General features: G+C 44.1%; 1 protein-coding gene across 1 annotated transcript; it reads left to right on the forward strand.

Annotated features, from left to right (window-relative positions):
- The first annotated feature begins 1,382 nt into the window (after window positions 1-1,382).
- On the forward strand, window positions 1,383-26,784 carry VKORC1L1 (vitamin K epoxide reductase complex subunit 1 like 1). The gene is made up of 3 exons (XM_073558920.1): window positions 1,383-1,637; window positions 18,076-18,185; window positions 24,161-26,784. Exons 1-3 carry the CDS (start codon window positions 1,447-1,449, stop codon window positions 24,385-24,387), a joined length of 528 nt encoding a protein of 175 aa, XP_073415021.1. The 5' UTR covers window positions 1,383-1,446; the 3' UTR covers window positions 24,388-26,784.
- The last annotated feature ends 694 nt before the right edge of the window (window positions 26,785-27,478 follow it).

The following is a 27,478-nucleotide window of genomic DNA, read 5'->3' on the forward strand; positions in this document are numbered from 1 at the left end:
GTGACGGGAACAGTTTGGTATCGCCGTGACGGGAACAGTTTGGTATCGCCGTGACGGGAACAGTTTGGTATCGCCGTGACGGGAACAGTTTGGTATCGCCGTGACGGGAACAGTTTGGTATCGCCGTGACGGGAACAGTTTGGTATCGCCGTGACGGGAATAGTTTGGTATCGCCGTGACGGGAATAGTTTGGCATCGCTGTGACGGGAGAAGTTTGGTATCGCCGTGACGGGAACAGTTTGGTATCGCCGTGACGGGAATAGTTTGGTATCGCCGTGACGGGAACAGTTTGGTATCGCCGTGACGGGAACAGTTTGGTATCGCCGTGACGGGAACAGTTTGGTATCGCCGTGACGGGAATAGTTTGGTATCGCCGTGACGGGAATAGTTTGGCATCGCTGTGACGGGAGAAGTTTGGTATCGCCGTGACGGGAACAGTTTGGTATCGCCGTGACGGGAATAGTTTGGTATCGCCGTGACGGGAACAGTTTGGTATCGCCGTGACGGGAACAGTTTGGTATCGCCGTGACGGGAACAGTTTGGTATCGCCGTGACGGGAACAGTTTGGTATCGCCGTGACGGGAACAGTTTGGTATCGCCGTGACGGGAATAGTTTGGCATCGCTGTGACGGGAGAAGTTTGGTATCGCCGTGACGGGAGAAGTTTGGTATCGCCGTGACGGGAGAAGTTTGGTATCGCCGTGACGGGAACAGTTTGGTATCGCCGTGACGGGAATAGTTTGGTATCGCCGTGACGGGAACAGTTTGGTATCGCCGTGACGGGAACAGTTTGGTATCGCCGTGACGGGAACAGTTTGGTATCGCCGTGACGGGAACAGTTTGGTATCGCCGTAATAGGAGAAGTTTGGCATCACCGTGAGACATTCACACAGACCACCATATCAATGAGATCTAAAAACAACATTGGAGGAATCGTAGGGGGTTTCCACTCCATTTCTAAATGTTTCCCCTTTTTTGAATACTTTGGTAAAATGAATGGTGTCCTACAAAACTACAACTCGTCCACAACAATAGGGAAAATAATTCAGTCATGGCGATTGGAATAAGGGGGTGAAAAAACGAGGCTGGAAGGGGTTAAAGGGAATCCCTCTGCCACCTCCGACTGCTCCATGCTGACACCATTAAGGACCTGACCGCTAGGGGGCGGCAAGGTCCCTCACGGAGACATTAGCCGGGTGTCGCACAGAACCTGGACCAGATTCTCACAGAGAAGTGAAAGCCAGGCACCATTGGCTCTTTCACTCAGTGTCACTAGTTCTCCGTGACGTCACACCTGATTCCTCAGCTGATTGGACGTTCCGCCTCAGCTCTCGGACGTGGCTCCACCCCCGAAGCTCCTGACCGCTGGAGACGTCACTGCTGCAGACGGAGCGCGCTTTGCGTGTACCTCGCCTCCCGCGAGAGATTAGAGCAGGCCGGGGTTAAGATGGCGGCGCCCGTGCTGAGAGTGTCTGTGCCGCGGTGGGAGAGCGGGGCCCGCTACGCTGTGTGCGTTCTCGGTATCGTTATATCACTCTATGCTTTCCACGTGGAGAGGGAAAAGGAGCGGGACCCCGGCTTCCAGGCCATGTGCGACCTTAACGAGTGGGTGCGCTGCTCCACCGACCTCTCCTCCAGGTACCGGGCACTTTGTGTTCAGGGATGGCACATGGGCTGCGGGCAGGGGTGGCACATGGCGCCTGGCTGCAGCCCCATCCCTGGGGAGATGCTGGGCTGTCAGCTCTGAAGGATGGAAACAAGGCCACGTCGTCAGTGCTGCTGTCAGTGTACGTGGCCAGGTGACACTGGGGCCAAGGCTGGCATTCCTGGGCATGGTGCCATCACCTGGCACACCCCCTCTGAGGAATGATGGGAAGCTGTATGTGCCCTCCTCCGCCGCGGGACTGGCAATATAGCAATGGCAGGTTTAGTCCCAGTGATTACTCCAACAGCTGGGTGCCGTGTGTGAGGGTCTGTATACAGGGACGACACCATCGTCTGTCTGTAGTACAGTCCCTTTCACCACCATGGATACAAGTTCTCCGCTTACCCTTTCATGCGTACCGTTCTGTGCCATTGAGCAGTCGCTCTTTAATTTTTTTTTTTGTTCTTTACACGATTAGGTATATTTTTTTATAAAGACCCTGTTTGTCAGAGGTAATGCTGACCCGGGCATTGGCGTGGTGTGGATGTCAGCACGGTGTCACTCCTGCAATGACCTGACGGGCTGCAGGGAAAAGATTGGCTGACAGATGCTGCTGTTTGTGTAGGCTCCTTGCTCGGCATCTTTCTAGTTACTCAGGTCTTGGCACTGAGCAGAGGGCAAAGGAATAGGAACCTATAAGTTCTTGAAAAAGTATGTAATTCTTCTAATATGCTAGACTGGTAGCCATTTTTGTCTTCCTTGCAAACGTTCTCTGTGTTAAACATAGCGGAGAGGAGGATGCTGTGATTGGACCTGAATTACATGGTCACCCTTTATTGAATGTACAATACAATACTAAAATTCTCCTAAGTGGCCACTTACAGCTTCCCCAGCGATCACTGGGAGTTAAAGGGAATCGTTCAGAAGACTCCACCCTCCTAAGCCGTTTATAAGCGCATGTAAGTCCTACAGTAGATGGCTGAATAAAATTGATACCTTGATGTCTGAAAATCAATGTCTTATTCTAGAGAAATCCACATTTTCTTAATGTTCAGGGCAATGGGTCATAGATCTGCATGAGAATCTGTCTCCAGAGCTTATTCCCTTCCTATGACCTACATGCACATATAGACGATTGGTCCTACTGACAGATTCCCTTTAACCCCTTACTACCATCAGACGTACTATTACGCCGATGGCAATATACCCTGCTATGATGTGGGCTCCACCTCAAAGCTGGGACATGTCAGCTCTTTTGAACAGCTGATGTTTGTCCGCAATAGCCGCGGGTGGAATCGCGATCCGCCCGTGGCTATTAACTAGTTAAATGCCGCTGTCAAACTGACAGAAGCATTTAACAAGCGCTTCCGGCCGTCTCCTTGAGACCTCTATGGTTGTTGATGCTGGATTGCTATGAGTGCCACCTGGTCATAGCAAGTCTGTAATTCTGCTACATAGAGGCGATCTGAGCATCGCCTGTATGTAGCAAAGCCAATCGGGCTATGGCAGCTTCTAGCCTCCCATGGAGGCTATTCAAGCATTACAAAAGTTAAAGAATTTCACAGCGTTTGGAATTCTTTTTCCAGTTTTCTAGTACACGACATGGTAAAATCAATGGTGTCGTTCAAAAGTACAACTCGTCCTGCAAAAAATAAGCCCTCACATGGCCATATTGACGGAAAATTGAAAAAGTTATGGCTCTGGGAAGAAGGGGAGCGAAAAACGAAAACACAAAACTGAAAAAAGCTCCAATCATTAAGAGGTTAAAGCTGTAACCCACACAGCTTGTCACTGATCACCTGGTCCTGCCAGCCTGTCAGCCCGCTAGTAAAATGCACTGATAATACAATGGAACTTGAAATCTGCTGCATGAGCGCTGTGGAGAGTGTATATAGTGCCCCCTCAGAGTTGGACTTTCCCCGGGGTCTCGGCTACCGGGGGTAGCCGAGACCCCAGAGAACATGATTCCGGTCTTTTTTTTTTTTACCGACCCCGCTTTTGCAATCGCCGTTATTAACCGTATAGCAGTGACAGCAAAAAAAAGTCCGATGTGCCATTTAATTTCTGTCTCCTCTGATGTGATCGCACATCAAAGAAGAGAGAAATATCCCCAATTTCCCCCCTCCCCTCCTGGTGGTCTTCGGCCCTCGTGCTTCTCCTCCATGGGCGCCGCCATCTTCTTCCAGGAAGAAAATGGCGGGCTCATGCGCAGTGCGCCCACCGAGATCTCCCGGCCGGTACCTGGCAACAATAGGAAGATTTTTCCTATTGGTTCATTTTGGTCACTGTGATAGACCCTATCACAGTGATCAAAATAAAAAAATTAGTAAATAAACCCCCTCTTTATCACCCCCATATGTAGGGAAAAATAATGAAATAAAGAAAACATATTTATTTTCTCTTTTTCATTAGGGTTGGGATTAGGGTTGGGGCTGGGATTAGGGTTAGGGGTGTGTTGGGGTTAGGGTTGGAGCTAAAATTGAGGGGTTTCCAATATTTAGGCACATCAGGGGGTCTCCAAACATGACATGGCGTCACCATTGATTCCAGCCAATTTTGCGTACAAAAAGTCAAATGGTGCTCCCTCCCTTCCGAGCCCAGACGTGTGCCCAAACAGTGGTTTACCCCAACATATGGGGCATCAGCGTACTCAGGACAAATTGCACACCAACTTCGGGGGTCTAATTTCTCCTGTTACCCTTGGGAAAATAAAAAAAAATGGGGGCTAAAAAATCATTTTTGTGGTAAAAATGATTTTTTATTTTCACAGCTCTGTTATAAACTTCTGTGAAACACTTGGGGGTTCAAAGTGCTCACACACATCTAGATACCGTATTTTTCGTACTATAAGACGCACTTTTTCCCAAAAAATTTTGGGGAAAAATGGGGGTGCGTCTTATGGTCCAGATGCATTTACCAGGAGACACCATCCGAGGCTGATGGGCGGCGATTTGGCAGATGATCGGTGATGTGGGGGCTCCGCCGGCATTGGTGGAAATCCCGGAGCCCTCGCACATCCATCCCGGGCTGGTGTGGCACTTTTGCAGGTGATCGGCAGTGCAGGGGCTCCGCCGGCATTTTGTGAAAGGAGCCCCCGCACTTCCATTGTTGTAATGCTGAATTGAAAATGGCCGCGCATAGTGAGATCTCGGGAGACTAGATGTTGTCCCGGGAGACGAGATCTCGTCTCCTGAGATCTCACTCTGCGCTTGCGCTGCCTCCGACCAGGGCTGTGGAGTCGGTAAGCCAAACCTGCGACTCCGACTCCTCAATTTCCCTTACACCGACTCCAACTCCGACTCCACGACTCCGACTCCCACACATATTGCTTATATTTAAGTGAAAAATTTATTGTAGTACAATGTGAACCTCAGACATTTAATCATTTTTATGATCCCATAATCAAGATATTTAGATAGAACAGAATTTATATTGGTGTACTACCCGGTTTTCATTCTTTTTGGTACAGATACGATATGGATAGACAGATATGGATAAATGGATAGAGCAGATTTCTAATCTGCTTTTGCTATTGAAAACATTATCTATGAGCTCAAAAACCTTTCAGGTGATGCGGTTTTTTAAAAAGATGATCAGCTTTTGCAGCTGAAAAAAGTATCCTCAAAAAACACAGGAAAAACGCTGTGTGAATGTAGCCTTAGATCAGGAATAGAACAGCCATTTATAGGACATTTCATAACTTTCCCAAATTCCTATGAAAAAATATTCAGCACATTCTGCATTGAATTACTGTACCCAATTTATTATATATTTTAGGAGTCGGTCCATTTTATACCGACTCCGACTCCACCAAAATGAGCTCCGACTCCGACTCCACAGCCCTGCCTCCGACGGCCATTTTCCTGAAGCTCAATTGAGCATTACAACAATATAATGCTGAATTGAGCTTCAGGAAAATGGCCGCAATGTAATGCTGAATTGAGCTTCAGGAAAATGGCCGCCGGAGGCGGCGCATGCGCAGAGTGAGATCTCAGGAGACGACATCTCGTCTCCCAAGATCTCACTATGCGTGGCTGTTTTCAAATCAGCATTACAACAATGGAAGTGCGGGGACTCCTTTCACAAAATGCCGGCGGAGCCCCTGCACCCCCCGATCATCTGCAAAAGTGCCGCACCAGCCCGGGATGGATGTGCTGGGGCTCTGGGATTTCCACCAATGCCGGCGGAGCCTCCGCACCACCGATCATCTGCCAAATCCGCCGCCCATCAGCCTAGGATGGATGTGTGGGGGCTTTCACAAAATGGCAGAGCCCCCACACCACCGAACTTGCTGCAACAGCCAGGGCTGTGGAGGCGGTAAGCCAAACCTGCGACTCCGACTCCTCAATTTCCCTTCCACCGACTCCACGACTCCAATATATTGCTTATATTTAAGTGAAAAATTAATTGTAGTACAATGTGAACATCAGATATTTAATCATGTTTATGATGCAATAATCAAGACCGTCCTTTTGACGGTGCAACAAATCGTGTTGCATTTTGGTGCGGCCGGCTCACCGTCAAAAGGACGCATGCGCCGGCAAAAGCATACCTGCGCACGGCCTGCATACCCAAAGGTAAAGATAGGGTACGCAGGTCGCATGCAGCGTCTCATGCGCCTATAGGCGGAGCTGACCGGAGGAGGCGCTGCAGGGGGCGGCGCTTCACAGCGAGCGTCCACTGCGCCTCAGAACGCTAGCCTAAGGGCATCTGTCCAAAATATGTATCTTAGTCTTAATTTGTTACCTGGTAGCTTTCCCTAGACTGACTGGTGACGTACACAAGGAGAGACCGGTCAGTCTAGGTAATCGGGGCAGGAAGAAGCAGACAGGGACCTGCCTCAGACTAGTCACCCAATGCATAGTCCCCTGCCAGAGTAGAAGTATGACTTCTCTGAAATGCTTTGCCGTTTCATAATAAAACAGGCATGTCTGTAATACCAGAACCAGGCTCTGATTCTGCGGCCAGCATAAATCCATTGTCTGGTTCCATTTATCACATCTGTCCTCACGGTTAGGAAAAAAATACCAATTGTCTTATCCGACTTCCGTTGTAGATTCCGGTTTTCGTTCTGTTTGTTTTTTAAATACAATTGTCTCCTCCCATTGCTTGCTATAGACAGAGTATTGCTTTTATGTATCACATTCTGGGAAGTGCACATCGCATAAAAGGGAAAGGACTTCAAGTATTCTCATTGATTTGAATGGGGCTTGCAGAAGTCCATGCACATCCTGCACAGGCAACTGTCCATGTACGGAATTAATTTTTCAGCAACAAGTTTCTGCTGTAACTGCACATTATGTTTTTTTCACCTGACTGAAGAGGGTCACAATCTTGGGCTTCAGAAGAGAACAATTTGTCTATGTCATGAGAATGCAGTCCAGTCAGATCTCAGTGCTGCTAGAACATTCTATTCGCTATGCTATTTAGTAGCCTAGTAGTTTGTTGTCTGTTACCATAGAAACATCAGAGCTGTCAGCACAAACATATTTTTTTGCTTAGACTATTTGATAAGTTGCTTTATTTTCCTTTGTGGATGTGTGTATAAGGATTGTACCAAAACTTGAAGTTAATCCAATCAGTCAGATTTGGGATGAGTTTACGATCGTGGGGACCCTCACTGATCTGGAGAACGTGGCTCTAAAGAGCACCAAATATATTCTCTTTGGGCGTGCCAGAGATGGCCGAGTGTTGTGACTTGCTGTCTTCAGCGGTCTTGCTGATAATTTTGTGTGGTCCATCCTGGTCCATCTTCTTTTTTCTTGGTAAGCCATATACCAGTCCACCTTCTTGTATTTCTACATACTCTAGTTCTGATGACCCTATGCTTATGCCATTACTTGTTTTTGCAAGTTGTGCTACAAAATCTCTTGTGTAGAACTGGACCAGACAGGCAAGTCTTCTCTTTGCTTGTGTTCAATGATCCTATTGTGCCTAATACCCTGTCACTAAGTGCCCAATCCACATTGATGTGTGTTACAGTTTGCCTTCTTTGGATTCTGTGTGATAGAGATTGGGTATTGGAGGAACACCATTGTAGATCCTTCATTTTGGAGATGCTCTGGCCCAGTTGTTTAGGCTTCATAATTTGGCCCTTGTTAGTCTCTTAGATCTTTACACTTTCCCATTTTCAATGCTTCCAACAAATAAACTTTAGCAAATTTTCTTTACCCCTGAAATTGTTTTTAAATGTTACCAACCGCTCTGATTTTAGAAGTATACTTAATGGCTTACCGCTTCTCCTCTTCCAATGCTTCCCAGGTCCTCTGTGCTTCCTTTTCCAGCTGGATGGGCATGTAACCTCAGCAGCCAATTATAGGCCGGATTGGTGTCCAACATGGCACCGCTGTGCCCCGTGATTGGCTTTAGCAGTCACACATCCGTCCAGCCAGAAGAGAAAAACTGGAGGGGTCACAAGCATTGATGAAAGAGGAGTCGCAGAATTTGGTAAGGTAAGCATACTTTATTTTACAGTGTGCTAGACAGTTTTTAAGAAAAATAACTATATTCTTGGAATTCTTTTAGAATTGATTGTTTACTTGCTGCCTAGTAGACCGTAGCATATGGTCACACACAGCGGTTGGCGTGTGGCAGAAATAGGGGTGCAATGTGGCTACATCATGGCAATAACAGCTGCTGTCAAATCTACTATATAATCGTCTAATTTTGTCTGTAACGGAAATCCAGCGTCACTGACTGGTCGCGCTCGGCCGCGACCAATCAGCGACAGGTGCAGTCCGGCCGCGAATTGGTGCAGCTAGCCACTGATCTCCCGACGGTTGCCGCGGGTCATCTCCTGCTGCACAGAGATGACCGGTGCAGCGCTCAATGTGCGGATGGTACCCAGGGTCTGGAGGAGAGGAGATTCTCCTCCAGGCCCTGGGTACCATAAACCTGTAAAAAATAGAATTAAAATAAAAAATAGTGATATACTCACCTTCCGACAGCCCCCGGACTCTTTCCCTCTTCTCACCACGCACCCGGCATCTTCCGATCCCAGTAATGCTTTGCGCGAAAGACTGCTGATGACATTGTGCTCTCGCGAGAGTGGCGTCATCTCCGGTCCTTCACGCTAAGCATTACTGGGATCGTAAGATGCCGGGTGCGTGGAGAGGAGATTGGGGGCCGTCGGAAGGTGAGAATAACATTTTTTTTATTTTTTACATTCTATCTTTTACTATTGATGCTGCATAATAAAAAGTTGATTACAATCTTAGAATACCCGATGCGTTGGAATCGGGCCACCATCTAGTGTATTATAAGAAAGAGTCCATTGACTTTTTAATGGTCGCACAGTTCTTGCACTGCATGGAGATTAAGAGTTAAACACCAATCAAAGATTACCATGTTTTTGCTTTTAAAGGGGATTGTATGTAAGTAGAAAAATAAGGCTATTTTCTAATAGCGTTTCATCGCTCCTTGGTTTGTGTCCAGTATTGCAGCTTAGTTATGTTGTAGAGCATGTGGCTAGGCAGAAATACAACGCATAATCTGTTGACAGGTGTGACCCTTTTATTGGAATACTAATTTTTGTATTATGTACTATCCCTTTATGTGCATTTATAGTATTGTCATGCATATTGTCACTACTGGACACTTTCTGAGCAGGGAACCTTAACACAGCCTCCTTCCCTTCCTCCTTTAGCAGAGTCCCAGAGGTTGGACTGATCAAAATATTATGGCGTGTCCTTGTAGTATGCCATAACGATATAAAATGGGAATACCCCTTTAAAGGGATTGTCCAGTGAGAGCAAGTTCTCACGTATCCACAGTATAGGTGATAACTTGTTGATTAGTTAGGGCCAACTGCTGAGATTGGGGTACTGCTGCTCTGTACATTAGTTATGGGGCTGCTGAGTGCTGCTCTCGACTTTTTCTGACAGCCCCATGCAGAATGAATGGTGCGGCGATCGGGCATCTGACCTGCCACGCCATTATATAATGGGGATAAAAATTCCTGGTCCTGCTGATCATTGCTGGTCCCAGCGGTGGCACATCTACCGATCAGTAATTCAATACCTATATTGCGGATAGGTGATAACTTGGTTTAACTGGGCAGCCCATTTAATAAACTTAATCTTTAGCAGCAGTTACTAAGAAATTGTAAATGCTGGATAGAAGCTGTCTTTATTTCATGTGCAGCCTTCCTTATTGTCGGCTATGGAAGTTATGTGACGGCAAGTTCATATGAGGCTTTCATTCCCTGTGAGCGTAGCTGAGTCATATCCACGTGGAGGAGACTTTCAACGTCTCCTGGTGTCTAAGTTCAGTCTATCTTGTGATTTTTCAAAGTGCCGTTTAAGTTCTTGTCTCACAAGATTGGCAGATTTCTGTAATGACTCTTCCTGCAACCTGCTGGTTCACACAGTGGGAACAGTCAGATCTGTACGGTAAAGCAAGAGGCTGCGATCTGTTGCATGTAGAGCTCTGATGTTTGGCTGTCTGCCTCCGACATGGACAGGGCACACTAGTGAAATTCTATATCCACTTGTACTACTGGGCCTGACGAGCTTCTGTCCTGATAGAGAAACATATTTAATGTCAGATCTTTTCACCAGTCCTTGTCCTGTTGGTGGCTAAAATGAAAAGGTTAAGTGTTGCAATCTTGTGGCGTAGCCATTAGTAGGGGGTCGGTGGGAATAAATGAGAAATGGAAATGAAGACTCTTTTGTTGTGGTATAAATATGCCAAGCCATAAGTGGAAAATGTAGCTTGATATTGCATAATTGGAAGTCTTAACCACCAAAGGTTGGGGTGGGCACGCTGGCATTCAGGGATCCCGCAGTCCCAGGCCATAACATCTAACTAACCAGGGATAATTCAATGTCTTATTATATCGCATTTATTATATCTGGTATATAGTTATTTCAGCTTACTCTGCTTGTCCCCTTATGTTGTGAGGTCAAGAAACTTTTCAAAGTGCTTTAGGATCCATGTAGTGCTGGACATCTGTTTATCTGACCACAACATTTTATTGGGTCCTGCTATCTCAATTTAGTTTGATTAACGAGAAGAGAGAGAGCACAAAAAAAAAATCTAATCCTTAGCCTCCTATATATTCAGACATAGCTTGGGGAAGGCATTTATGCAGGGGGCATTTATGCACATGTAATCGAAGTACATGTATCAAAGTACTGGCAGTTATAACATGGCAGTTAGACAGGGCAGGAGACAGGTAAGACAAATTATTCCCTGTACATTTGGAGTACCACAAATATATATACCATATGCATTTGTGTAATTTATATCCTAGCCGCTGCATTCACACACATCCACCGCCCTGGCATTAACTCTCTACACTCCATCCATATCGGCCCCTCGCTCCTTTCTTCTTCTATGTATAGCACTCACGCTCTTTTCACATAGTTAAATTGCACAGATCCAGTCAGTTCCACCATTCAACATAAGAGACGCTCTCACAAATCACTTAACCATCTGCTCACTCTTTCTATCCTCCTTCTAGTCGCAGGAGACATTGCTCCCAACCCTGGTCCCCCATGTTATTCAAAGTCAAACCCCCCCCCCAACTGCTACACTCAGAAACCCCTCTAATCTTAATATTCCCTGCATTCCATCTGTCTCTCTTAATTGTGCCCTTTGGAATTCTCGCTCAGTGTGTAACAAACTCTCCTTCACTCATGACTTTTTCCTTTCTAATTCTCTTAACCTCCTGGCTCTTACTGAAACCTGGATCCAGCAGTCACACTACCGCTGCTGCTGCTCTTTCATACGGGGGGACTACACATCTCTCATACCCCAAGATCAGACAATAGAGCAGGTGGAGGCGTTGGTCTGCTCCTATCACCAAAATGTACCTTTCAGGTTATCCCTCAACTACCCTCACTAGTCTTCCCTTCTTTTGAGGTCCATGCCGTCAGACTCTACACCCCCTTCTCCATGCAAGTGGCGGTGGTGTATCGTCCTCCCGGCCCCTCTAATCAGTTCCTGGATCATTTTGCCACTTGGCTTTCACATTTTCTCTCCTGTGACATCCCTACCCTCATCATGGGAGATTTCAACATCCCCATTGCTCTTCCCCTCTCCCCATCTGCTACTCACCTTTTATCTCTAACCTTCTCGTTTGGCCTTTTGCAGCTTACTAATTCTCCAACGCATGAAGACGGAAACTCCCTCGACTTGGTCTTCTCTCGGCTTTGTGCAGTGGATGATTTTGCAAACTCCCCTCTCCCGCTCTCTGACCACAATCTTCTTTCATTCTCTATCAAGAACTGCCAGGCTGCTCAGGTCACCCCCTCTGTCCATACTTATAGAAACATACAGGCCATTATTACCCAGAAACTTATGAAGAACTTACAGTCTTCATTGGCCCCTATCTCCTCCCTCTCATGTCCTGATTATGCACTGAAGCATTACAATGAAACACTTCAAAGTGCCCTGGATGAATTTGCACCCCCTATAAATAGAACACCACAACACAGACGGCGACAAGCCTGCCACACCCTGCAGCGGTGCTCCAGGTGCGCCGAACGTCTGTGGAGAAAATCCAATCTACACGAAGATTTTATCCATTATAAGTTTATGCTTAGAACATACAACACTGCCCTTCACCTCGCCAAACAAACCTATTTCAACACCCTCATCACCTCACTGTCCAATAACCCAAAATGTCTCTTTGACACTTTTCATTCTCTACTCAACCCAAGAGTACAGGCCCCAACCACGGAGCTCCGAGCTGACGATCTGGCCAATTACTTCAAAGAAAAAATTGACCAGATTCGACAGGAAATTATCTCCCAATCACCTCATACCATGCACTGTCCTCCCTCCCCCACTGCATCTAGCTCACTCTCTGATTTTGAACCAGTCACAGAAGAAGTAAGCAGGCTCCTTGCATCTTCTCGCCCAACCACTTGCATCAGTGACCCATTTCTGTCACATCTCCTCCAGTCCCTTTCCCCTGCTGTCTCTGACTGCTCCTTTATTGTATCTTTTGACGGTTCCTCCTCCTCTCACCTTCCCCTTACTGTTGGGGTTCCTCAAGGATCGGTTCTAGGCCCCCTCCTCTTCTCCTTGCACACTGCCCCTATTGGTCAAACAATCAGTAGATTTGGTTTCCAGTACCATCTCTATGCTTATGACACCCAATTATACGCTTCTTCTCCTGACATCACGCCAGCCTTTCTAGAAAACACCGGCGATTGCCTAAACACTGTGTCTAACATCATGTCCTCACTATATCTGAAACTGAACCTGTCAAAGACTGAACTCCTTGTGTTTCCTCCCTCTTCTAATGTACCTATACCCGACATTGCCATTTCTGTGTGTGGCTCCACTATTACTCCCCAGCAACATGCCCGCTGTCTTGGGGTCATACTTGATTCCGAGATTTCCTTTGCCCCCCCCCTCATTCGATCACTGGCTCGCTCTTGTCATCTGCGCCTCAAAAACATTTCTAGAATTCGACCTTTTCTTACTTTTGACTCTGCAAAAACTCTTACTGTTTCTCTTACTCATTCTCGTCTCTACTATTGTAACTCTCTTCTAATCGGTCTCCCTCTTACCAAACTCTCCCCTCTCCAATCTGTCTTGAATGCTGCAGCCAGGATCATATTCCTCACCATCGTTACACCGATGCCTCTACCTTGTGCCAGTCATTACACTGGCTACCCATCCACTCCAGAATTCATTATAAACTTATTACCCTCACCCACAAAGCCCTCCATGGCTCAGCACCACCCTACATCTCCTCCCTTGTTTCAGTATACCACCCTACCTGCGCCCTCCGTTCTGCTGATGACCTGAGGTTAGCATCCTCAATCAGAACCTCCCACTCCCGTCTCCAAGACTTTACACGTGCTGCGCCAATTCTTTGGAATGCACTTCCCAGGTCAATACGATTAGTCCCCAATCCCCACAATTTTAAGCGTGCCCTGAAAACGCATTTATTCAGACTGGCCTATCGCCTCAACACATTAACCTAATCTAGCCTTGTGTGGCACAGCCAAAAGTTTTACCATAACCAGGTTCCCCGCATCATGTTCCCACATGCTTTATGCATCCATTAGCCCTCTGTGTCTGTACTGATACACATTTAACATTATGGCTGGGCCATACAATCAGGGCAACTGTTACCACTCACCTTTCGTGTCTCCCTTTTTTTTCCTCATAGACTGTAAACTTGCGAACAGGGCCCTCATTCCTCTTGGTATTTGTTATAATCCGTGATTATTGTTATGCTGTAATGTCTATTGTCTGTACAAATCCCCTCCGAAATGTAAAGTGCTGTGGAATATGTCGGCGCTATAGAAATAAAATTTATTATTATTATTTATATTGCCCTCAGTTGGGTATGTTTATGTAAGGCCAGGATCACACATGCGAGACGCGGACGAATTTCTCGCTTGTTAATACCCGGCACTGCCGCCGGCACTCAGGAGCGTGCTGCTCCTTGTATTGCTATGCGGCCGCATGCTCCGCTCCCGAGTGCCGGGTATTAACATGCGAGACTCTGCCGTATTTCTCGCATTTGTGATCCCGGCCTAACATATAGACTTTACTGGGCCATATGAGACAGTGCAATGACTATACAATAGTACTGCGTCCATTACTACACATATTGCAGGTATAATAGATATACCCTTACAGGTCATCTCTGCCAGTACGCACTGTCCTCTGCACGTGCATGTTTTATCTCTCCTGTCTCTCCTTGTACCTGGCTCTGACCAATAAAATGTTGTACCGTACTTTATAGAACATTTGGGATGTTTGGTCGATACATATGAGTGATTTATCCCTTCATATATACCGTAGTTTAATGGTATGCTCTGTATAATTAGCATTTTTACAATTGGATGTGAATGTAAGCATACATTGTTTTTCCCATGAGGTCCTTATGACAGTTTGAAGTCTGTTGACCCATTCTTTTATGTTGGGCATTGGTCTCTCATATAGTCACAGCCCAGGCCCATTTGTGTCACCAGCAAGAGATACCCACCAAACAGTGAGCTGCTGCTGGAGGGATACCCTATCTGTGTAATCATACAATTACAGACTTGTTTTCAGAGCTGTAGATTTTTTTTATGGGCTCTTTCAATGTGTTTTTTGGTATATCGTTTAAAATTCAGTTGGAACAGGTCGAGATTTTATCTCTGTAGCAAGAATAATGATTTTATTTCTATAGTGCCAACATATTCCGCAGCACTTTGCACAAGTCCCCTCTATAATGTAAACAATAGACATTACAGTATAGCAATAAACAAAGATGAAATCAGATACCAAGAGGAAGGAGGACCCTGCTCGCAAGCTTACAATCTTTGAGGAAAAAGGGGAGGCACGAAAGGTTGATGGTAACAATTGCTTTCATTGTTCGGAGCAGACATAATGTACGAATCGGGTGTTCCTGTAATGCTGCATGAACCAGTTAACAGCCTAAGTACATAACAGTACAGACACAGACGGCTATTAAATGCATAAAACATGTGAGAACATGATGCAGGGAACCTGAATATGGTAAAAAATATTTCTGAATGAGCCACACAGGGATAATTAGGTTGAGTTGAGGCGGTAGGCCAGTCTGAACAAATGCGTTTTTAGGGCACGCTTAAAACTGTGGGGATTAATCTTATCAACCTGGGTAGTGCATTCCAAAGAATTGGTGCAGCACGTAAAAAGTCTTGGAGATGGGAGTGGGAGGTTCTGATTATTGAGGATGTTAACCTCAGGTCATTCGAAGAATGGAGGGCAAGGGTAGGGTGGTAGGCTGAGAAAGGAGGAGATGTAGGGTGGTGCTGAGCCATGGACTGCTTTGTGAGTGAGGGTAATAGGTTTGTGCTGGATTTTGGAGTGGATGGGTAACCAGTGTAATGACTGGCACAAGGTAGGGGCATCGGTATAACGATTGGTGAGTAATATGATCCTGGCTGCAGCATTCAAGACAGAATGGGTTTCCCTACAATTGACAATTTTCTCATGTGCCTCTTTTACTTGGTTACATCTGTATATTAACCGCTTGCCTCCTCAGCAAAATTTTCATTTTTACTTTTTCATTTTACTTCCATTCTTCTTGGAGCCATAACTTTTTATTTTTTATTTTTCCATTGACATACACATATGAGGTCTTGTTTTGAATTATTCCTTCTGTTTTATCATGCAATGTATTTACAATTTTTTCCCTTTTTTATGTGGGATGATATAGTTTGAAAAACTGTAATTCCACAATCTTTTTTTGGGATGTGTTTTTACAGCATAAAAATGACCAGTATGGTAAAAATGACTTTTCCATATTCTCCTGATCAGTAAAATTTTGCCAATGCCAAACTTGCATAGATGATTTATTATTATTAGTAAGGTAAGAAAAAATTGTGTTGCTATTTTCCGAGGTCCATAACGGTTCTATTTTTTTCTGATGATGGAGCTGTGAGGGATTAGTTTTGCATGGTGAGCTAATGGTTTTATTAGTACCAATTTGGGGTACATGTTATGTTTTAGTCTCTTTTCATTGCTTTTTTTAGGGAGGTGTCGACCAAAAAATGCAATGCTGGTTTTATTTTTTCTCTTAATGGTGCTTACTGTACATTTTAATCTATTTTTATATTTTGATAGACTGGTCTTATACTGAAAATGTATTGTCAAGTGTTCTTTATTACTAATATATATTTTATTTTGTACTTTTAAAAACTTGATGAAAGACAATGCTCATGAGCGTCTGCTCTGCAACCACTTTATTTAAAGGCTGCCGTCAAGAGATTTAAATGGTTAACAGCAGTGATCAAAACCCAGCTGCGGCCACTGCTGTAATACCCAGATACATACTATACCCAATATAAAAACATAATAATATAGGGTACTTGGTTAATATAATTTTGATAAACATGAAAGCCATCCCACCACGTCACAGTGGCCATATTCTGTATGATCCTAACCTCTAATATTTAAAACCTTACCATTTGTCAAGTGACTTGCATGTGGATGAGGACTGGGACCAGATTGATGGACTCGCTGCTATGGGGAACCACATGAATTTAATGTCCAGCTCAAATTAAAGGCAAGCCACACCTTTATATGCACTGGTTTTGTCTGTTTAGTGGCCAGTGTGAACACACACTGCATGCACACCGATTTATATTCCAATTCATCTATTTAGGTTTTTTATATCAGTCTGTTTGCACCAAGTGCATATAAAGGTGTGACCTGCCTTTTCTTTGAGCTGGACATTAGATTCATGTGGTTCTCCATGGCTGTGTGTCTACTAACTGGGTCTCAGTCCTTCTCAGCAGGGCTTGGAGTCGGTAAGCCAAACTTTCGACTCCTCAGTTTCCATGACTTCCGACCCCACAGCACTGCCTCACTACTGAGCATGTACATAAAGTGTAGCACAAGTTAATCTCAACTAAAAGCCAAGTTCTTTAGATCAGGAATATAACAGATATTTAAAGGACGTTTCACTACTTATTAAGAAAAAAAATAGAGTACATACTGCATTGTACTACTGTACCCAATTTGTTACACCAAAATGGGCACAGGACTTTGATTCCGACTCCACAGCCCTGCTTCTCACCCCTTATCAACATGAACATTACTTGACAAATGGTAAAGTTTTAATATTAGAGGTAAGGACCGTCCCGAATAGGATCACCATGACGTGGTGGATGACTTTTACATTTTTTTAACAAGATTATGTTAACTAAGCACCCTATATTTTCATGCACTATTGCTGCTTATAATTAAAGGGAATCTGTCACCCTTTTTTTTGCCCTATCAGCTGATGGCATTGGCATCAAGAGCTTATCTACAGCATTCTGTAATGCTGTAGATAAGCCCCGGATGTAACCTGAAAGATAAGAAAAACACATTAGATTATACTCACCGGAGGGGGGCGGTCCGGTCCGATTGGTGTCATGGTCCGGCTCCTCCCATCTTCATACGATGCCGTCCTCTTCTTCCCTTCCTGTGATAGCTCCGGCGCAGGAGCACTGCTCTGCCCTGTTGAGGGCAGAGCAGAATACTGCAGTGCGCAGGCGCCAGACCTCTCCCGACGCCTGCACACTGCAGGACTGCAGGGTGACAGATTCCCTTTAACTGCAGAGTATTTTATCTTGGGTTATGTCTGTTTTGTGGCCAGTGTTGATCATGCGCTTACATGTTGCATGCACACCAACTTATATTCTAGTTCATCTCCTTAGGTTTTTTTGTTCCACATACAGACTATGTAATATAGCCATCATGAGACTCATGTGTAGAGAGGTCAGCTCCCTCCACACGTTGTCACCCCCACAAACATGTACAGTGCAGTTTTCATATTGTGTTAGGGGATGACTATTGTCTTACACCTGTCACCTGGTTATCTGGAAAACTTCCACCCTTTTAACAGGAGATTGTACCTCTAGGGGGGTATGTCCATTATCTTTTTCCCCTGAGACAGGGCAATAACGCTATGGGTGCTCTTCATCATCTTTGTTTTCTGTCCTGCAGATACGGTCGAGGATTTGGTCTATTGGGGTCCATATTTGGAAAGGATAGTGTAATGAATCAGCCAAACAGTGTCTTTGGGCTTGTATTTTATTTACTACAGATGCTGCTCGGTGAGTACTTTTATAACCTTCTCCTAACCCTTTGTGTCGTTGGCATGGAGAAGTGATTACTATTTTGAGAGATGAGAAGCCTCAACAAAGTAGTTTATAGTTGGACCATTAAAATGTATCCTGATGAGTCAGATTACATGTGAACCAGGGCTGTGGAGTCGGTAAGCCAAACCTGCGACTCCGACTCCTCAATTTCCCTTACACCGACTTCGACTCCACGACTCCGACTCCCACACATATTGCTTATATTTAAGTGAAAAATTTATTGTAGTACAATGTGAACCTCAGACATTTAATCATTTTTATGATCCAATAATCAAGATATTTAGATAGAACAGAATATATATTGGTGTACTACCCGGTTTTCATTCTTTTTGGTACAGATACGATATGGATAGACAGATATGGATAAATGGATAGAGCAGATTTCTAATCTGCTTTTGCTATTGAAAACATTATCTATGAGCTCAAAAACCTTTCAGGTTATGCGGTTTTTTAAAAAGATGATCAGCTTTTGCAGCTGAAAAACGTATCCTCAAAAAACACAGGAAAAATGCTGTGTGTGATCGCGGCCGGGTGTCAGCTGATTATCACAGTTGACACCTGGCACTATGTCAGCGATCTGACATATGACAGTGATGTCCCCCCCTGGGACAATGTAATAATGGGTGTGTAAAAAAAAAAAAAAAAAAAAAAAAAAAAAAAAAGTGTAAAAATAACTTATAAATTAAAAAAAATAAATTCCCTAATTCATTTTTTGGAATTAAAAAATCCCAGAACAATAAAAGTGCACATATTTGGTATTGCCGCGTCCATAACGACCTGCCCTATAAAAGTGTCCCACTAGTTAACCCCTTTATTGAACCCCTTAAAAAATAAAAATAAAAAACAAAGCAAAAAATAATGCTTTATCATACCGCCGAACAAAAGTGCAATAACGCGCGATCAAAAAGACGGATATAAATAACCATGGTACCACTGAAAACGTCATCTTGTCCCGCAAAAAACGAGCCGCCACACAGTCATCAGCAAAAAAATAAGTTATAGCTCGCAGAATAAAGCGATGCAAAAATAATTATTTTTTATATAAAATTTTCATTGCATAAAAGCGCCAAAACATAAAAAAATGACATAAATGAGGTATCGCTGTAATCGTACTGACCCGAAGAATAAAACCGCTTTATCAATTTTACCGGACGCGGAACGGTGTAAACGCACCCCCCAAAAGAAATTCATGAAATGCTGGTCTGTTCATTCTGCGTCCCAAAAATCGGAATAAAAAGCGATCAAAAAATGTCACGTGCCCGAAAATGGTACCAATAAAAACGTCAACTCGTCCCACAAAAAATAAGACCTCACATGACTCGGTGGGTCAAAATATGGAAAAATTATAGCTCTCAAAATGTGGTGATGTAAAAACTATTTTTACAATAAAAAGCATCCTTTAACGTGCGACAGCAGCCAAACATAAAAACCCGCCATAAATAGTAAGTCAAACCCCCCCGTTATCACCCCCTTAGTTAGGGAAAAATAAAATAAATACATTTTTTTTTAATTTTCATTTTCCCATTAGGGCTAGGGTTAAGGCTGAGATTAGGGTTAGGGGCGTGTTGGGGTTAGGGTTGGAGTTAGAATTGGGGGGTTTAGGCACATCAGGTTCTCCAAACGCAACATGGCGACTGATCTCAATTCCAGCCAATTCTGCGTTGAAAAAGTCAAGCGGTGCTCCTTCCCTTCCAAGCTCTGCCATGCGCCCAAACAGTGGTTTACCCCCACATATGGGGTATCAACCTACTCAGGACAAATTGTACAACAACTTTTGGGGTCCAATTTCTCCTGTTACCCTTGGGAAAATAAATAATTGGGGGCAGAAATATCATTATTGCAGAAAAAAATTATTTTTTTATTTTTATGGCTCTGTAATAAACGGCTGTGAAGCACTTGGGGGTTGAAAGTGCTCACCACACATCTAGATAAGTTCCTTGGGAGGTCTAGTTTCCTAAATGGGGGTCACTTGTGGGGGTTTCAACAGATAGGCACATCAGAGGCTCACCAAACGCGACATGACACCCGCAGACCATTCCATCAAAGTCTGCATTCCAAAACGTCACTACTTCCCTTCCGAGCCCCGATGTGTGCCCATACAGTAGTTTTCTCCCACATATGGGATATCAGCGTCCTCAGGACAAATTGGACAACAACTTTTGGGGTCCAATTTCTCCTCTTACCCTTGGGGAAATAAAATTGGGGACTAAAAGATCATGTTTGTGGAAAAAATGATTTTTTTATTTTCACGCCCGGGCGTTATAAACTTCTGTGAAGCACTTGGGGGTTCAAAGTGCTCACCTTGGGGGGGGGGGGTCTAGTTTCCAAAATGGTGTCATTTGTGGGGGGTTTCTACTGTTTTGGCACATCAGGGGCTTTCCAAACGCGACATGGCGTCCGATCTCAATTCCAGCCAAAAAAGTCAAATGACGCTGCTTTTCTTCCGAAATCTGCCATGCGCCCAAATAGTGGTTTACCCCCATATGTGGGGTATCAGCGCACTCAGGACAAATTGCACAATAACTTTTGGGGTCCTGTTACTCTTGGGAAAATAAAAATTGGGGGTGAAAAGATCATTTTTGTGGAAAAAATTATTTTTTAATTTTACGGCTGTACGTTCTAAACTTCTGTGAAGCCCTTGGGGGTTCAAAGTGCTCACCACATATCTAGATAAGTTCCTTGGGGGGGTCTAGTTTCCAAAATGGTGTAACTTGTGGGGGGTTTCCACTGTTTAGGCACATCATGAGCTCTCCAAACATGACATGGCATCCGATCTGAATACCAGCCAATTTTGCAGTGAAAAAGTCAAACGGCGCTCCTTCCCTTCTGAGCTCTGCCATGCACCGAAACTGTGGTTCCCCCCCACATATCAGGTATCATCGTATTCAGGACAAATTGCACACTAACTTTTGCAGTCCAACATCTCCTGTTACCCTTGGTAAAATAAAAAAATTGAACCTGAAGTAATTTTTTTTTGTGAAAAAAAAAAAAAAAAAAGTTTAATGTTCATTTTTTTTTTTTTTTAAACATTCAAAAAAATTCCTGTGAAGCACCTGAAGGGTTAATAAACTTCTTAAATGTGGTTTTGAGTACCTTGAGGGGTGCAGTTTTTAGAATGGTGTCACTTTTGGGTATTTTCTATCATATAGACCCCTCAAAGTGACTTCAAATGTAATGTGGTCCCTTAAAATAAAATGGTGTTGTAAATATGAGAAATCGCTGGTCAACTTTTAACCCTTATAACTTCCTAACGAAAAAAAATTTTGGTTCCCAAATTGTGCTGATGTAAAGTAAACATGTGGGAAATGTTACTTACTAAAGTATTTTGTGTGACACATCTCTGTGATTTAAGGGCATAAAAATTCAAAGTTGGAAAATTGCGAAATTTTTGCCAAAATTCCGTTTTTTTCACAAATAAATGCAAGTTATTTGAATGAAATTTTACCACTAACATGAACTACAATATGTCACGAGAAAACAATGTCAGAATCACCAGGATCCATGGAATCAGAATCACCAGGATCCATGGAATCGTTCCAGAGTTATTACCTCATAAAGGTACAGTGGTCAGAATTGTAAAAATTGGCCCGGTCATGAACGTGTAAACCACCCTTGGGGGTAAAGGGGTTAATGTGTAAAATGCCGGTTTCACATGTCCGACATTCAAAACTGTCCGAGTACAGACTACGACATGCAGACCATCTGTAGTTTCCTGTCTTGAACTTGAGCTCATGCATGCTTATGAAGCTGTTCAGGATACCTATCTGCTCCTGGACCACACGAGTGAGTTTTTTTTTTTTTTTTCTATCAATATTTTACATCCATGGCAAATTTCCATGTGGAATCCCATGGTATATGTACTTTCTTATGCTCTGCCGGCACAGCTCCCAGGATGACCTCTTCATCCCTATAGGGACAGTAAAAACACTGAGGAGTGAGGGTAGGAGGAGCTATTTGACCTCTTTCGTATTTCCTGTCTCTATTAGGATAAGAGGATGTTCTTCTGTGTGCTGTCTTGGGAGGTTATTAGATAAAGAACAATTAAAAATAGATGACTTATCTCTGTCATCATGGTGATTCATTGTCAAGCTACATGGAATTAATGCGTTAACCAATGAAGGCTAATTTTAAGGGCGAGAAATGTAAGTATATCTGGCTGTGTCAGGGGAATCTCTTATAGCATATTTATTACTAAAGTAAATGAAGTTGATCTCTATAACTTGCCTCATTTTAGTGCATTTAGCAGCCATGAGCTTGAGTAGAGACTGATATTTGGGGCACAAAGTAAAATCCTGTTATTTTGAAATAACAGTATCGCTTCCAAATGTCCTTACCTTGATTAGGACATTGTATTCCTGCTATAACCTCAGTGATATTATAGGGCGCTGAGGTAAACAATAGGTAATCTGTCCCAGCGCAGCGGCAGCCATATTAGATGCCCATGTAATACAGATGCCAACATGCAAACCTCTCAGTGGTTAGCACTGTTGCCTTGCAGCATTGGGGTCCTGGGTTCAAATCCCAGCAAGGACAAAGAGTTTGTATGTTCTGTGGGTTTCCTCCTGGTACTTCGGTTTCTGCCCACACTCCAAAAACATACTGATTGGGGCTCACAAGCTACATTCCCTATGGGGACAGTGATGTTTGTAAAGCGCTGTGGAATCAATGGCATTATATAAGCACTAGATGGAGGCCCGATGCTATCGCATCAGGAGGGCGGTAATGTCACGATGGGGGCAGGCTTTGCAGCGTTGAGAATCTCTTCCCCTACCCCCCCTCTATGTGCTCACCCACCTATCCACTCTCTCTTTCCCCATGTTCTGACTTCCCATCTGTGCTCTCTTCTTTGACCTGTCTACCCCATGTGCTATCACCCTTGTCTGCTGTGTTCTCCCCTCATGTGCTGTCCCATTTGAACGGTCTCCCCCCTGTGCTCTGTCTCTCTCTCACCCCTGTGTCTGACCGTGTACAGAACATACCACAGCTCCTGGGCAGGGGAGGAAGCAAAACACAATTCTGACATTACAGCAGGAGATCACAGAAGATACATTTTGTGAGGTAAAATATTGTTTAAAAACAGTGAAATATTTTACCTCATAAAATGAATCCTCTGTGATCCCCTGCTGTAATGTCAGTATTGTCTTTTGCTTCTTCCCCTGCCCAGGAGATGTGGTATGCTCTGTACATGGTCAGACACAGACAATTTTTAAAAATGAACTTTCGTTCATGGGAAAACCCCTTTAATGTGACCGGCTTCCTCTGCCTGTAGACACGTCGCGCATCTGCCGCCGGTATCAGCCGAATGTTTCACTGCGCCTGCGTGGAATTAGCGCAGGTGCAGTGCGACGTGTTCCACTGGTGGTACCGCGCAAGAGGCTGCGTGAGTGTGTGTGTGTGGTGTGACGGTGTTCCGCTGGTGGTACCACGCAATAGGTTGGTACTAGCAGCAGTTTCCGCATTGATACACCCATCACTTGGGTGTCCCAATATGGCGGTCGGTGAACTTCCTCCGCTTGGAATTCTGGGATACGGTGACATCTGGACAGAACAGGAAATGAAAACATTGCAAGGCAATTACATAAATAGAAGTGCAATAAATTAAAAAAGGGCTATTAGTTTGGCTACTGTACAAACAACCGGTTTCTGCTCCTCTAGGCTACAAGGTGCTCTGTTCTCATTTACTGATGAGCACGCATTCTCCACGTCTCCTGTATAGATGGCAACTATTGCATTTTTGACCTGGGGTCTTAGATATTGTTAGTGTTTGGCCAACACTTGGTTATTCAGTTTTGTCACCGACTTTAGGAACTATATTTAAAGTTTCAAAGAAAAATTCTGTTAAATCAGAGCAGTGTTAAATTGAACATTTTAAAGAAATTTTTTAACATCTTTTTGTAGCTCCATATTGACTTGTATCTTCTCTCTTCCAGGTATGACAGTAAGTGCGGTTGCGGCACTAGTGCTAATGAGCAGCTCTATAGTATCGGTAGTAGGATCCCTCTACCTAGCGTATGTCCTGTACTTTGTGCTGAAGAACTTCTGTGTGATCTGCGTCACCACCTATTTGCTGAACTTCATTCTCCTTATCATCAACTACAAACGACTAGTTTACTTGAATGAAGCATGGAAACAGCAACTGCAGGACAAACAAGAATGAGGCCTCGCGAACTCTTGACTGGCGTCTGTAGGACACTGCTTCCTTAAAGTTTATTTTGCAGTACACTTCTATTGGTTGTGGGGACAGACTGTTTCCAAGAACAATCTTAACCAATTTCTTTTTTTTTTTTTTAACTTTTGACTGAAAGGGCCCTGGATGTGTGTTTGCAATGGCACCTCCCACTTGAAATGGCTGGATGAAGGAGCAATGCTGATAAAAAGAAAAAGTGGCAAGCTTTAACTGTACTTACCAAGGTGTTCTGTTGAATGGCACATTCTCTATTCTTGGCGACATTTTCCCTCCTTTGTGCCTCCCTCTCTTTATATATGTATGTGTGTCAATCCTTCAATGCGGGTATTTTTTTTAATTTTTATTGTGGCTGATTGGTTACGATGTGTATTTTGTTGCTACCATTAGTATAGTAGGTTGCCATGTACCCTTTGGCTGCCACTGGCACTTCTGAATTTTCAGAGAACAATATTAGCAGCCCATAGCATTGTCCATTTCTTTCTATGCACATTGAGTAGAATTAATGCAACCTCCTGCTTATTACCACCAACCGCACCTCGGAGAACGTTTCTCTGTGAAAGCCATCTAAGGGTACATTGAGGGGTAGCATTTTGCACTATCTTCAGACTGATGCTGAATTCCATCTTTCGCCAACTGCAGAGCCGACGAAAGACTTTAGAAATGGCTGCAGACTTCTGGTCAGCTTGAATGATCACATCAGCACAATCAACCAAGGTGCAAGGTTTCATGTGCAGTGGTAATGTGTGTGAAGGTTGACCTTCATGGCTGTGAGAGTTAGCATTGGTAGGTAGTAATAAATATTCCTTTAAAACCAGGACCAAGAAAGTACTTCTGCTCCACTTTTATATGTATGTCTGGAAGTTGTGGAGCATCTATCATTCCAGCATATAAAGCTGCTGATGAAGCCTCTGTATTTACTGACCCCTCCAAAATCTTGCAGCGCTCCCTATGCGGTGGGAGCCACTAATGTTTCTGTATCTCATTTCTGCACACTGGAGATGGCTCATGTCTGGTTTCCTTGCTCCATTTTTTTATTCTATTAGTGACTCTGGCCTGCCTGCCCTTAATAATTTACTATGCAGCTCATCAACAAGTAGTTGGTGTCATACTGTACACATGTCAATCTTTTGTACGAGACCATTCTTCAGCTATCATACGTGTCCTCTGCTTCTGGGTTCTTCATGCTGACTGTGTAGGAGTCTAATGAATTGCAAGGGTGAGGTTTTTTGTTTTCTCTTTTGACCTGAGTGCTCTGTGTCAAATACCGTAACCAGTATATGTAAACCTTGTATTGTGCCAGATAGACCTTGTGTTGAATGGATTGTGCAGGTAACATATGGTTATCACTTCACTGGGATGTGATTTTCTGATTGGCTTTGTTGGAATACCCTTGATCTTGACTGTCTAGAGGAAGTGATCAGTGACCAATCGAATATATAAAGGGATCTGTTAACTGAGAAGACTTGGTTATCTCTGGGCAGCGCATATACTGGGGGAGTTGTATATAAAGCCAGAATTACCTGTTGTGTATGGCATAGAAGATGTTGTGCGCAGTGTTTAAATAGTGTTATTTTGTATCTGGATTGGTGATCTTCATCTTGAGGCTCTTCAGCTGCAGGCTGTTGGTACATGCTGGGGGTTGTAGTGGTGTAACACCTGGGGAATGGTATCATTTTGAAGTGACCCCATCATTGCATTATTCCCTCCATAACTAATGTCATGGCGGTATTGTGTGTATTTAATACTTTTTTAATGTTATCCTTGTGGAAATAAGCAGGTTTTCTGATAGCCCAAAACATTATTTTTTAGAACTGCTGTGCGCTACTGTGTCCCAGAAATCTGGGTGGCATTGCAGCACTGAACAGTCGTGGCTGTAGTCATGCCTGCGTGTAACTGTGCGGGACCTAAAACGATGACGGTGGGCTGGAATAGAGTGCAGCATGGCGTGATGAAAATGTACTGGCTTCCAGTAAAACTGCTAATTTCCATAAGGGAAAGTTTAAAGGGTACACACTACACCATCATGGCATTAGTTAAAGGGCACCTGTCAGTAAAAATGTACCAAAAAAACTCCTAAAGTACCGATGTAAACACACTTCCAATGGTGCTTATTCATGGTTTAAGCCCATTCTTCTAAGGCTTACAGTGGCGGGCAAATCAGTGCGCGCATGGTCCTCAGTTTCACTTCTCCCCGCGATCGCTACTCCTGCGCAATACAAAAAGCAGGGGCAGTGCCACGGGGGAGAAGAGGAGCCATGGACCGCTAGTAAAAGGACTTTCCCACTAATGCACTTGTGAGCCTAATTTGCATGAATTTTTCTTGGAAAAATAATTTCTTGTTTTATGCAGGTGCAGGACCTCAGGTTTCCTAGTTGCCTTCTTACTGACAGGTGTGCTTTAAATAGGCAAATCTGTGATGACACATTCCGATTAAAGATGTAGGCTCAGCTGATTCGTTGGCCAGAGTTCAGTCTGACTCATTCTACTGTATGTTAGTCTTTTCATGATGGACTTGATATCTGATCAGGGCGCTAATGTTTTGTGGTTTACATTTTACCTTCAGTATTCTAGAACTGAGTTTTCCCTGTACTAATAGGGCATGTGCACACATTTTCAGCACATATTTCTGTACCAAAATGCTGCAGTTTCCAGTACCATGAAAACCGAAGGAGGGGATCTGTGCCAGAACAACATAAATCTTACTAGTAATTAAAATATAATTGCCTTTATTAAACACATTTAATGAAAACAGAAATGTACAAAAGTTGGGATTTTGGTACTGATATGTATAGTTATAACTGATGAGCGAACCTGCTTGGATAGTATGTTATCCAAGTATCTTCGGCGTGCTCAGTTTTAGAGTCCCTGCGGCTGTTAGGCTAGGTTCACATTTGCGGATGGCCGAGCTGTGGACTTCCTCCATGAAGCTCCGCCCACTGCCGCACCTCCTCCGGTCAGATCCGCCTACGTCCGCATGCAGCCCGCGTACCTATCTTTAACATTGAGTAGGCGGGCCGTACGGATGTATGCGGATGCCTCTGCATGCGTCGTTTTGACGATG

The sequence above is a fragment of the Dendrobates tinctorius genome, unplaced genomic scaffold, assembly GCF_039654945.1.
Source record: "Dendrobates tinctorius isolate UK_male_01 unplaced genomic scaffold, ASM3965494v1 ptg000263l, whole genome shotgun sequence".
NCBI lineage: Eukaryota > Metazoa > Chordata > Amphibia > Anura > Dendrobatidae > Dendrobates > Dendrobates tinctorius.

What these genes read in the sequence shown, in the direction of transcription:
- VKORC1L1 (XM_073558920.1), top strand. Translation starts at nt 1,447, where the DNA reads ATGGCGGCGCCCGTGCTGAGAGTGTCTGTGCCGCGGTGGGAGAGCGGG. An exon ending in TCCACCGACCTCTCCTCCAG is followed by an intron (nt 1,638 to 18,075) that starts GTACCGGGCACT and finishes TCTGTCCTGCAG; the next exon opens with ATACGGTCGAGGATTTGGTC. An exon ending in TTTACTACAGATGCTGCTCG is followed by an intron (nt 18,186 to 24,160) that starts GTGAGTACTTTT and finishes TCTCTCTTCCAG; the next exon opens with GTATGACAGTAAGTGCGGTT.